This window comes from Kogia breviceps, chromosome 9 (assembly GCF_026419965.1).
Source record: "Kogia breviceps isolate mKogBre1 chromosome 9, mKogBre1 haplotype 1, whole genome shotgun sequence".
Taxonomy (NCBI): domain Eukaryota; kingdom Metazoa; phylum Chordata; class Mammalia; order Artiodactyla; family Physeteridae; genus Kogia; species Kogia breviceps.
Window position 1 is genome coordinate 111,783,680 of NC_081318.1, and position 13,626 is coordinate 111,797,305.

General features: G+C 47.7%; 1 protein-coding gene across 16 annotated transcripts in view; it reads left to right on the plus strand.

The window, feature by feature from the left end:
• Positions 1-13,626, plus strand: part of COBL (cordon-bleu WH2 repeat protein) — a 261,943-nt gene that overhangs the window by 230,113 nt on the left and 18,204 nt on the right. For all 16 annotated transcript variants that reach the window (XM_067042940.1, XM_067042950.1, XM_067042951.1 and 13 more), the window contains 2 exons: positions 9,873-9,970; positions 11,727-13,582. In XM_067042940.1, coding sequence (XP_066899041.1) covers positions 9,873-9,970; positions 11,727-13,582 — 1,954 coding nt within the window. The remainder of the gene's footprint in view (positions 1-9,872; positions 9,971-11,726; positions 13,583-13,626) is intronic.

Here is a 13,626-nt window from a genome sequence, read left to right on the forward strand (position 1 = left end):
TGTATCGGGCATGGTATCACAAACGTGGAAACTGCTTTTCATAAAAGAATTAGTACTCATTAGAGGGCCAAAGGATCATTTTAGCTGTTACCCATTTCAAACATCGCCTTACCCATCAGGCTGCTTTGTACCAAAGCGAGCATACTTCCAAAAAAAAAAAGTATAAAATATTTGCCGTAGTCCATCCGTTTCAACAAATCTCACTGGCTGGCGATGGTGCCTAGACCTCGGCCTCGCCCTTGTGCACAGACGCAGGTTCCTTTGCCATCGTCATGACCGACCCGTATGGAGTCGTATGTCTCGATTTCTTCACGTGACATGCCGGCTTAGGCAGCGGTCTCTGTGTCTCCGCCTATGTTTCCGCATGTCCTGGTCATCATACGGATGCAGTGACGGAGTGGACTCCCTGCTGCCGGAAGCTGTAGAGACCTCGCCATCAGTATGCTGAACGTGGTGGCGTTTATGTTTTTCCTTCCATAGCATTATTTTCCTAAGGCAAATTATCAAGAGCAAGGCTAATGAACCAAAGTTCCTGCAGAGTTAAAGCTATGCTTTTGCTTCTTTTTTTTTTTTTTTAACATCTTTATTGGAGTATAATTGTTTTACAATAGTGTGTTAGTTTTTCCTTTACAACAAACTGGATCAGTTATACATATACATATGTTCCCATATCTCTTCCCTCTTGCATCACCCTCTCTCCCACCCTCCCTATCCCACCCCTCTAGGTGGTCACAAAGCACAGAGGTGATCTCCCTGTGCTATGCAGCAGCTTCCCACTAGCTATCTAATTTACATTTGATAGTGTATATATGTCCCTGCCACTCTCTCACTTCGTCACAGCCCACCCTTCCCCCTCCCCATATCCTCAAGTCCATGCTCGAGTAAGTCTGTGTTTTATTCCCGTCCTACCACTAATCTCTTCATGACATTTTTTTCCCTTAGAGTCCATATATATGTGTTAGCATACGGTATTTGTTTTTCTCCTTCTGACTTACTTCACTCTGTATGACAGACTCCAGGTCCATCCACCTCATTATAAATAACTCAGTTTCATTTCTTTTTATGGCTGAGTAATATTCCATTGTATATATGTGCCACATCTTCTTTATCCATTCATCTGTTGATGGACACTTAGGTTGCTTCCATGTCCTGGCTATTGTAAATAGAGCTGCAATGAACATTTTGGTACATGAGTCTTTCTGAATTATGGTTTTCTCAGGGTATATGCCCAGTAGTGGGATTGCTGGGTCGTATGGTAGTTCTATTTGTAGTTTTTTAAGGAACCTCCATACTGTTCTCCATAGCGGCTGTATCAATTTACATTCCCACCAGCAGTGCAAGAGGGTTCCCTTTTCTCCACACCCTCTCCAGCATTTATTGTTTCTAGAGTTTTTGATGATGGCCAATCTGACCGGTGTGAGATGATATCTCATTGTAGTTTTGATTTGCATTTCTCTAATGATTAATGAGGTTGAGCATTCTTTCATGTGTTTGTTAGCAATCTGTATCTGTTCTTTGGAGAAATGTCTATTTAGTTCTTCTGCCCATTTTTGGATTGGGTTGTTTGTTTTTTTGTTATTGACCTGCATGAGTTGCTTATAAATTTTGGAAATTAATCCTTTGTCAGTTGCTTCATTTGCAAATATTTTCTCCCATTCTGAGGGTTGTCTTTTGGTCTTATTTATAGTATCCTTTGCTGTGCAAAAGCTTTTAAGTGTCATTAGGTCCCATTTGTTTATTTGTGTTTTTATTTCCGTTTCTCTAGGAGATGGGTCAAAAAGGATCTTGCTGTGATTTATGTCATAGAGTGTTCTGCCTATGTTTTCCTCTAAGAGTTTGAAAGTGTCTGGCCTTACATTTAGGTCTTTAACCCATTTTGAGTTTATTTTTGTGTGTGGTGTTAGGGATTGTTCTAATTTCATACTTTTACATGTAGCTGTCCAGTTTTCCCAGCACCACTTATTGAAGAGGCTGTCTTTTCTCCACTGTATATCCTTCCCTCCTTTATCAAAGATAAGGTGACCATATGTGTGTGGGTTTATCTCTGGGCTCTCTATCCTGTTCCATTGATCTATATTTCTGTTTTTGTGCCAGTACCATATTGTCTTGATTACTGTAGCCTTGTAGTAGAGTCTGAAGTCAGGGAGCCTAATTCCTCCAGCTCCATTTCTCGTTCTCAAGATTGCTTTGGCTATTCGGGGTCTTTTGTGTTTCCATACAAATTGTGAAATTTTTTGTTCTAGTTCTGTAAAGAATGCCAGTGGTAATTTGATAGGGATTGCATTGAATCGGTAGATTGCTTTGGGTAGCATAGTCATTTTCACAATGTTGATTCTTCCAATCCAAGAACATGGTATATTTCTCCACCTATTTGTATCATCTTTAATTTCTTTCATCAGTGTCTTATAGTTTTCTGCATACAAGTCTTTTGTCTCCTTAGGTAGGTTTATTCCTAGATATTTTATTCTTTTTGTTGCAATGGTAAATGGGAGTGTTTTCTTAATTTCACCCTCAGATTTTTCATCATTAGTGTATAAGAATGCCAGAGATTTCTGTGCATTAATTTTGTATCCTGCAACTTTACCAAATTCATTGATTAGCTCTAGTAGTTTTCTGGTAGCATCCTTAGGATTCTCTATGTATAGTATCATGTCATCTGCAAACAGTGACAGCTTTACTTCTTCTTTTCCTATTTGGATTCCTTTTATTTCTTTTTCTTCTCTGATTGCTGTGGCTAGAACTTCCAAAACTATGTTGAATAAGAGTGGTGAGAGTGGGCAACCTTGTCTTGTTCCTGATCTTAGTGGAAATGGTTTCAGTTTTTCACCATTGAGAACGATGCTAGCTGTGGGTTTGTCATATATGGCCTTTATTATGTTGAGGAAAGTTCCCTGTATGCCTACTTTCTGCAAGGTTTTTATCATAAATGAGTGTTGAATTTTGTCAAAAGCTTTCTCTGCATCTATTGAGATGATCATATGGTTTATCTCCTTCAGTTTGTTGATATGGTGTATCACGTTGATTGATTTGCGTATATTGAAGAATCCTTGCATTCCTGGGATAAACCCCACTTGATCATGGTGTGTGATCCTTTTAATGTGCTGTTGGATTCTGTTTGCTAATATTTTGTTGAGGATTTTTGCATCTATGTTCATCAGTGATATTGGCCTGTAGTTTTCTTTCTTTGTGACGTCTTTGTCTGGTTTTGGTATCAGGGTGATGTTGGCCTCATAGAATGAGTTTGGGAGTGTTCCTCCCTCTGCTATCTGTTGGAAGAGTTTGAGAAGGATAGGTGTTAGCTCTTCTCTAAATGTTTGATAGAATTCGCCTGTGAAGCCATCTGGTCCTGGGCTTTTGTTTGCCTGAAGATTTTTAATCACAGTTTCAATTTCAGTGCTTGTGATTGGTCTGTTCATATTTTCTATTTCTTCCTGGTTCAGTCTCGGCAAGTTGTGCATTTCTAAGAATTTGTCCATTTCTTCCAGGTTGTCCATTTTATTGGCATACAGTTGCTTGTAGTAATCTCTAATAATCTTTTGTATTTCTGCAGTGTCAGTTGTTACATCTCCTTTTTCATTTCTAATTCTATTGATTTGAGTCTTCTCCCTTTTATTCTTGATGAGTCTGGCTAATGGTTTATCAATTTTATTTATCTTCTCAAAGAACCAGCTTTTCGTTTTATTGATCTTTGCTATTGTTTCCTTCACTTCTTTTTCATTTATTTCTGATCTGATCTTTATGATTTCTTTCCTTCTGCTAAATTTGGGGGTTTTTTGTTCTTCTTTCTCTAATTGCTTTAAGTGCAAAGTTAGGTTGTTTATTCGAGATGTTTCCTGTTTCTTAAGGTATGATTGTATTGCTATAAACTTGCCTCTTAGAACTGCTTTTGCTGTATCCCATAGGTTTTGGGTCGTTGTGTCTCCATTGTCATTTGTTTCTAAGTATTTTTTGATTTCCTCTTTGATTTCTTCAGTGATCACTTCGTTATTAAGTAGTGTATTGTTTAGCCTCCATGTGTTTGTATTTTTTACAGATCTTTTCCTATAATTGATATCTAGTCTCATAGCGTTGTGGTCGGAAAAGATACTTGATACGATTTCAATTTTCTTAAATTTGCCAAGGCTAGATTTGTGACCCAATATATGATCAATCCTGGAGAATGTTCCATGAGCACTTGAGAAAAATGTGTATTCTGTTGTTTTGGATGGAATGTCCTATACATATCAATTAAGTCCATCTTGTGTAATGTATCATTTAAAGCTTGTGTTTCCTTATTTATTTTCATTTTGGATGATCTGTCCATTGGTGAAAGTGGGGTGTTAAAGTCCCCCATTATAATTGTGTTACTGTCGATTTCCCCTTTCAAGGCTGTTAGTATTTGCCTTATGTATTGAGGTGCTCCTATGTTGGGTGCATAAATATTTACAATTGTTATATCTTCTTCATGGATCGATCCCTTGATCATTATGTAGTGTCCTTCTTTGTCTCTTGTAATAGTCTTTATTTTAAAGTCTATTTTGTCTGATATGAGAATTGCTACTCCAGCTTTCTTCTGATTTCCATTTGCTTGGAATATCTTTTTCCATCCCCTTACTTTCAGTCTGTATGTGTCCCTAGGTCTGAAGTGGGTCTCTTGTAGACAGCATATATATGGGTCCTGTTTTTGTATCCATTCAGCCAGTCTGTGTCTTTTGGTGGGAGCATTTAATCCATTTACATTTAAGGTAATTATCGATATGTATGTTCCTATTACCATTTACTTAATTGTTTCGGGTTGTTCTTGTAGGTCTTTTCCTTCTCTTGTGTTTCTTGCCTAGAGAAGTTCCTTTAGGATTTGTTGTAGAGCTGGTTTGGTGGTGCTGAACTCTCTCAGCTTTTGCTTGTCTGTAAAGGTTTTAATTTCTCCATCAAATCTGAATGAGATCCTTGCTGGGTAGAGTAATCTTGGTTGTAGGTTTTTTTCCTTCATCACTTTAAATATGTCCTGCCACTCCCTTCTGGCTTGTAGAGTTTCTGCTGAAAGATCAGATGTTAGCCTTATGGGGATTCCCTTGTGTGTTATTTGTTGTTTTTCCCTTGCTGCTTTTAATATGTTTTCTTTGTATTTAATTTTTGACAGTTTGATTATGTGTCTTGGTGTGTTTCTCTTTGGGTTTATCCTGTATGGAACTCTCTGTGCTTCCTGGACTTGATTGACTATTTCCTTTCCTATATTAGGGAAGTTTTCAACTATAATCTCTTCAAATATTTTCTCAGTCCCTTTCTTTTTCTCTTCTTCTTCTGGGACCCCTATAATTCGAATGTTGGTGCGTTTAATGTTGTCCCAGAGGTCTCTGAGACTGTCCTCAGTTCTTTTCATTCTTTTTTCTTTCTTCTGCTCTGCAGTAGTTATTTCCACTATTTTATCTTGCAGGTCACTTATCCGTCCTTCTGCCTCAGTTATTCTGCTATTGATCCCATCTAGAGTATTTTTCATTTCATTTATTGTGTTGCTCATCGTTTCTTGCTTCCTCTTTATTTCTTCTAGGTCCCTGTTAACTGTTTCTTGCAAATTGTCTATTCTATTTCCAAGATTTTGCATCATCTTCACCATCATTATTCTAAATTCTCTTTCAGGTAGATTGGCTATTACCTCTTCATCTGTTAGGTCTGGTGTGTTTTTATCTTGCTCCTTCATCTGTTGTGTGTTTTTCTGTCTTCTCATTTCGCTTATCTTACTGTGTTTGGGGTCTCCTTTCTGCACGCTGCAGGTTCGTAGTTCCTGTTGTTTTTGGTGGCTGTCCCCAGTGGCTAAGGTTGGTTCGGTGGGTTGAGTAGATTCCCTGGTTGGGGGGACTAGTGCCTCTGTTCTGGTGGATGAGGCTGGATCTTGTCTTTCTGGTGGGCAGGTCCTCGTCTGGTGGTGTGTTTGGGGATGTTGGTAACCTTATTATGATTTTAGGCAGCCTCTCTGCTAATGGATGGGGCTGTAGACCTGTCTTGCTCTTTGTTGGGGATAGGGTGTCCAGCACTGTTCTTTGCTGGTCCTTGAGTGAAGCTGGGTCTTGGTGTTGAGATGGAGATCTCTGGGAGATTTTCGCCGTCTGATATTACGTGGAGCTGGGAGGTCTCTTGTGGACTAGTGTCTTGAGGTTGGTTCTCCCACCTCAGGGACACCGCCCTGGTGCCTGGCTGGGGCGCCAAGAACCTTTAATCCACACGGCTCAAAATAAAAGGTAGAATAAATAGAAAGGAAAGAAAAGGAAGGAAGGAGGGAGGGAGGGAAGGAAGGACGAAAGGAAGGAAGAAATGAAGGAAGGAAGCAAGAAAGGAAGGAAGGAAGGTGCAGAGGAAGAAAGGGAGGAAGGAAGAGAGGAAGGGAGGAAAGAAGGGGGGAAGGAAGGAAGAAAGGAGGGAAGGAGGGAAGAAAGGAAGGAAGAAAGGAAGAAAGAAAGGGAGAAGACAGAGTAGTATAAAGTATAGTTATTAAAATAAAAAATAATTATTAAAAAGAAAAATTTCCTTTAAAAAAAAAAAACAGAAAAATGGGTCGGTCTAACTCTAGGACAAATGGTGAAAGCAAAGCTATACAGACAAAATCTCACACAGCAGCACACACATACACACTCACAAAAAGAAAAAAAAGGGGGAAATAATAGTATATCTTGCTCCCAAAGTCCACCTCCTCAACTTGGGATGATTCGTTGTCTATTCAGGTTTTCAACAGCTGCAGGGCACTTAAAGTTGATTGTGGAGCTTTAATCCGCCGCTTCTGAGGCTGCTGGGAGAGACCCCCCCCTCTCCTCTCTGTTCGCACAGCTCCTGGGGTTCAGCTTTGGACTTGGTCCCGCCTCTGCGTGTAGGTTGTCCGAGTGCGACTGCCCTTCGCTCAGACAGGACGATGTTAAAGGAGCAGTTGATTCGGGGGCTCCAGCTCACTCAGGCTGGGGGGAGGGAGTGGCACGGGGGCGGGGCGAGTCCGCGGCGGCAGAGGCCGGCGTGACGCTGCACAGGCCCAACGCGCGCCGTGCGTTCTCCCGGGGAAGCTGTCCCTGGATCCCGGGACCCTGGCAGTGGCGGACTGCACGGGCTCCCGGGAGGGCCGGTGTGGAGAGTGACCTGCGCTCGCACACAGGCCTCTTGGTGGTGGCAGCAGCAACCTTAGCGTCCGACACCCGTCTCTACTGTCCGTGCCGACAGCCGCGGCTCGCGCCCGTTTCTGGAGCTCCTCTACGCGGTGCTCTTAATCCCCTCACCTCACACCCGAGGAAGCAAAGAGGCAAGAAAAAGTCTCTTGTCTCTTCGGCAGCTCCGCGCCCGCTTCTAGGGCTCCTTTAAGCGGCGCGCTTAATCCCCTCTCGTCGCGCCCAGGCAGCAAAGAGGGAGGAAAAGGTCTCTTGCCTCTTCGGCAGCTCCGGACTTCAACCGGACTCCCTCCCGGCCAGCCGTGGCGCACTAACCCCTTCAGGCTGTTTTCACTCTGCCAACTCCAGACCTTTCCCTGGGATCCGACGGAAGCCCGAGGCTCAGCTCCCGGCCCCGCCCTCCCCGGCGGGCGAGCAGACAAGCCTCTCGGGCTGGTGAGTGCTGGTCGGCGCCGATCCTCTGCGGGAATCTCTCCGCTTTGCCCTCCGCACCCCTGTGGCTGCGCTCTCCTCCGCGGCTCTGAAGCTTCCCCCTCCGGCGCCCGCAGTCTCCGCCCGCGAAGGGGCCTCTAGTGTGTGGGAACCTTTCCTCCTTCACGGCTCCCTCCCACTGGCGTAGGTCCCGTCCCTATTCTTTTGTCCCTGTTTATTCTTCTTTCTTTTGCCCTACCCAGGTACGTGGGGAGTTTCTTGCCTTTTGGGAGGTCTGAGGTCTTCTGCCAGCATTCGGTGGGTTTTCTGTAGGAGAAGTTCCACGTGTAGATGTATTTCTGATGTCTCTGTGAGGAGGAAGGAGATCTCCGCGTCTTACTCTTCCGCCATCTTTAAGCCGTCTCCGCTTTTGCTTCTTAATGTGCACATTCCCGTTGCTTTCCGGTGTTAACACCGGGAGCAACAAGTGTGAGAGTCTCAGATTCATTGAGTTGTCCTCGGTTTGGGGTGATCTTCTTTCTCCAGTTTAAGCTTGTTATGAAATAATATCATCAGTGGAACTTCTGAATTACTTTTTAATTCTTTTTCTTCAAAGGCTGCATTATTTTAGTGTTTAGTTTAGTTTGTACTGAAGTATATAGTTGATTTACCATGTTGTATTAATTTCAGGTATACAACTAAGTGAATATATATGTATATATATGCATATACATGTATATATGTGTATATATATATATATATTCTTTTTCAGATTCTTTTCCTTTATTGGTTGTTACAAAATACTGAGTATAGTTCCCTGTGCTATAGTTTTTAATTCTTATTAATATCATTCTGTTCCCATGGAACAGTGTGATTTTGCATACTTTGAAGGAAAAGTATAGATATAATTTTGTTTGGCTGGACTTTAAACAACTGAAAGTCGGAGCCAGCATTTGAGACGTGCTCTGTTTTCCATTTCAAACACTGTTTTATAGAGCCCTTTCCATTTATTTCTCTGCCATACACTGTATTGAATATTTAAATGAGATTTATTTAAACCACCACATTCCGTGAAAGAGAGAAACGCAAGTTTAGTAAAGGCATTCAATTAAGTCTCGGGGCAAAAGCAACAGGAAACGCGGCCTCGTTGTTAGTTGGCCCACAGCCACACAGATCTCGGCCAACGCTCTTTGTTTTCCATGTCAGAGGACATTAGCTGAGACGGGCCTGGAAGCCACTTCCTGGCTCCAGAGGGACACGATCGCCAAGTAAGAAAGACTCATTTATCAGAACACAGACTTTGCTACATAAGTGAGGAGGGTACAAAGCATATTTCAGGCATCATTATCTCGGCCTGATTAGTAATGATGGAAATCGGTCCTCGATTTTTAACGGTCAGCGAGAAAGACCTTCAGCCTTCACTGAAGGGGGACAATCACCCCATATGTGTCTCTGTTCTTGGCACAGCAAGAAAACGGAGACAAGAGCCTTTGCAAAGGCTGCTTTCAAATTGCTTTGGCAGCCGTTGTCTCGTGGGTGCCGCCGTCCAGGGACACAGATAAGGAAGGTCCAGCTCTCCTTGGGGGGGGGGGGACACGCCTCCCTGGATGCCCGGGTGGCGGCACCACGCGGCACCTCTGCATACAGACGTGGCCAGCCCTCCCCAGTGCTGGAACCCCTGTGAGCTTGGACCGCTCCATCCTTCGCTCACGCGGCTGCCTCTCTGTGAAGCAGCGATAAGGACCTTACCTGCCTTATACCGCTTGTGAGGTTTATCATAGGGTGATCTGGGCAAAAAAGCCCCGCGTAGGCCCCCGCGTGGGAAGGCTGCATGAGGCACAGAGGGCACTGTGTGGCCCCCCGCTGTGGGCATTTTCCCCCATCCAGTTAAAACCCTGGGGGGCCTGGGGAGGGGGCTGGGCTGGGGAGGCTGTCACCAGTGTCACTGCTGCCCTGAGGTTTGCTGTAGTGGTGGTGATCATTGTGCAACACAGACACACACGCACACACACACAGAGAGACACAGACACACACGCACGCACACAGACACGTGCACACATACATACGCACACACGCGTGCACACACACGCACACACACGCACACACAGACACACACATGCACACATACATACGCACACACACAGACACGCACACACACACATACGCACACACCCCATCTGCATCCCAGTAGGTCCAAGGGCAGCAGTGGTCCAATGCCTTTGGAACTGCAAGAATTTGACCATGAGTTGTACCTTCTTCAGATAGTTCCAGAAAAGGGTGAATTACATAAATAATGAGATAAACGAATGCTCTCCCTTTCTCCTTGGCCTTCCCTAGAAACGGAAGAGTTGCTCCAGCCTCACGTGAGGATGAAGACCTATTCATGACTGGCCAGTTCCAGAAAACCCTTGCAGAACTGGACGAAGAGCTGGCAGGTAAGCCCCACCTGCTCCCGCTTGGACCTTCCCCATGTGGCCGGCGCTCTGGGGGTTATCTTCTCTGGCTGAACTTTGTGTCACCACGTGGGGAAGCTGTCTGCAGAGGGGACGCAGCTCCGCGTGAGGAAGGCCTGGACTGGGTGCTGAGCACACAGGGGAGCACAGCTCCCTGGAGGGGACCTTGCCTCTGGGCTGCGGAACAGTCGCGAGGAAACGTCTGAGCAGCTGCTTAAAACCTCCTCGAGGGCTTCCCTGGTGGCGCAGTGGTTGAGAGTCCGCCTGCCGACGCGGGGGACGTGGGTTCGTGCCCCGGTCCGGGAAGATCCCATGTGCCGCGGAGCGGCTGGGCCCGTGAGCCGTGGCCGCTGAGCCTGCGCGTCTGGAGCCTGTGCTCCGCAGCGGGAGAGGCCACGACAGTGAGAGGCCCACGTACCACACACACAAAAAAAAAATAACAACAAAAAAAACAGCTCCTTGAGTAATACTGATTTTGCACATTAAAAAGTCTTCCATACACATGAACAGAAAAAAACTTGTCCAGTCCTCAAATGAGTTAGGGAAACACTGGGTGCCACACAGGCGAAGAGGGCTGTTTATTAAACCTCCAACCCTGTTACTTGCTAATATGTGGCCTGACTTTCAAAGGGAAGTGCAGAGCACAGCGTGTTGACAGGGACCCCTCTTAGAGTGGGGTATCTCACAGCACTGCGATTCTGTGCATATGTCGGAGAAATAATAGTGTCAGCCCAAAGCAGATGCAAATCAGCTCAGTAAAAGCTGGAAACCTTTCAAACGAAGGCACAGAGTGAAAATCAACTAGAAAGTAGATATTGGCTGTGCCTTCAAAGAAAACAAAACAAGAAGAAGGAGACAGACTCCAGAGCTGACCCGGAGTTTTGTCTGACTCGCTTTTCAGTGTCCCATCCTCAGATGGGGCTGACAGAGCTGAGAAGCCTTAATCAGCCTTAGTGTGTCCTCTGGCTCTGCCCACAGGGCTCGCTGCATCCTTTAGGGCGAGTTCTGACGGGCTCGAGGCTTAGTCATCTGCCTCTTAACAAGCAAAGCAAGAGTAAGTTGTCCCATAGATTTTGTGGTGCTGCTGGTGAACAAGAGCAAAATGAAAGTAAAAAACCCCAAATCGGGCTTCCCTGGTGGCGCAGTGGTTGGGAGTCCGCCTGCCGATGCAGGGGACACGGGTTCGAGCCCCGGTCCGGGAGGATCCCACGTGCCGCGGAGCAGCTGGGCCCGTGGGCCACAATTACTGAGCCTGTACGTCCGGAGCCTGTGCTCCGCAACAAGAGAGGCCACGATAGCGAGAGGCCCGCGCACCGCGACGAAGAGTGGCCCCCGCTCTCTGCAACTAGAGAAAGCCCTCGCACAGCAACGAAGACCCAACACAGCCAAAAATAAATAAGCTTAAAAAAAAACCACCCCCAGTCCACCTTCCCACCCCACCCTGAGGTGGTGTATATTGAGGGCTTGGACTTAGAGATCAATTTGTAAGTGAAGATACGGGCAACATGTTGTATGACACCTCAAGGTGTCACAGATCGGCAGGCAGGTGCTCTGTTGAGTCACGCAAGCTGAGACTGGTTCCAGGCACGCGCAGGTGACAACCCCAAATGACACTTTAAATAACTGACACCAAAGGCACCCCAGAGAAGTCAAAGTCGGGGCGCAGTTTCACCGAATAAGGGGCGTAGGAGTTGTCCGAGCGGTGGCCACCTGTGACCTGTGTTGTGCTTCTTTGCAGAAATCGAAGAAAGCTACGAAACCGACCCGAGCTTCCTCACCAGCTGCGTACACAGCATGTCCGGTCTCTGCCCGCAAGGCACCGTCGTCCCCGACGGCGATACCGAGGCAATCCCGGTGACATTCATAGGGGAGGTTCTCGACGATCCCGTGGACTCGGGGGCATTTACCAACAGAAACAACAACGCCGGCTCTTTCGACGCTGGGAGCGCGGCCAGCAAGAAGGCCCAGCTGCCGCCGTGCCAGGCCACGCACAGCCAGCAGCACGGGCAGGGGAGGGCTGCGGGGCCGGGCTCACCCACTCCTCCCCAGGACCCTGGGAGAGAAATCAGAGTGGCCTCGACCGACACCCGGAAGGACGCGAGTGCCAGTGAAATGGCGCCCAAGGCAGCTTCTGCTTCCACACTCCACACGCACGACCTGAGTGCGAAGGAGGAAGGCGAGGCGGCCGGCTCTGCTCATGGCGGGGGGACCCTGGCCACCGGGAGGGTGAGCACGCAGCCAGGGAAGGAGAAGGAAGGAGACGGTACAAGTGACGTCTGGGCACCACCGCCGTGGTACCGCGGCCAACACCCGGGGGGCAGTTACGGGCTTAAATATGGCCTCACAACGTATAAAATCGTCCCTCCGAAGTCAGAGATGAAGTGCTATGACCGGGGAGCATCCCTGTCCATGGGTGCCATCAAGATCGACGAGCTAGGGAACCTGGTGTGTCCCCACACGAATGCCGGCAGGACCGTAGTCCTGACGTCGTCCACTCTGGAAGCAGAAGCCCCGCCCATCGGAAAAGTCAAAGCATTCTGGAGGTCCAACTCTCTAGAAAAACGCTCTAGCCGGCCCACAGAGGGGGCCAAGAGGACCTCTACCCCCACCACGCCCACGAATCCACAACCTCAAGAAAGCAGACTCAGAGCGGAGCCCGCTTCCCCAGACCCCAAAGCGACATCGCCCCGGCCCCAGTCCCCCCGCCCAGAAGATGGGAGACCCCTGGAGGAGGACAGAAGCTGGCCACTCCCAGCAGCTGCTTGTCCCCCGAAAGTGCCAGCAGCGAACACCGCAGAAGTCCTGTTTCTCAAACCTCCCAGAAGAACATCCAGCCAGTACATGGCCTCTGCCATTGCCAAGAGGATAGGGACCCCCAAAGTCCACACCGACGTGCGGAGGAAGCCCGATAATGCCCAGAAGACGTGTGAAGGCAGAGCGCCAGAGCCAACTGGGCGCCCTCCCGTGATGAAGGATGGGACCAGCCCCAGCCCGTACCCAGACACAGGCGTGCGTCACCGTGGGGACGAATGGGCAGCAGGAGCCCGTCCCGGAGGGCAAGTCAGCAGCCCCTCTGGGAAGCTGTCTGCTCAAGACGGCCCCACTGGCACCCACAGAACTGCCCACGGACCGCTAATCACAGCTGCCCAGAGGGGTCAGGCTTCTGTGGGGCAGAGCTGTGGTCTCGGTGGAACGCAAAGCCCGAGGAAACACAGGAGCAGCTCGGCATCTGATCTCAAGTGCCAGCCGGACGGCACGAGCCCCCCGCCCCCTCGCTCAGGAGGGGATCAGACTCCAGGCAGCGCCCTGGTGAATGGCTCCAGGTGGGTCTCCGTCCACAAAGAGCCTCTCCTCTCTCCGAGAGTGTCTGATGCAAGTAGCCACGCTGGACGGGAGCCCCCAGAATGGGAGGAAAAGCCGGGTTTGTCAAGCACAGATGTACCTGAAGCCGATGGTACCCCGCCAGCCAGTATCTTCGGGCCAAAGAAGAAATTCAGACCTGTGGTCCAGAGGCCAGCCCCGAAAGACACATCCCTGCACAGCGCCCTGATGGAGGCCATCCACTCGGCGGGAGGGAAGGACAGGCTTCGCAAGGTGAAGTCATCAGCGGGCTCCTGCCCCCCCAGGGGGGGGGGCCC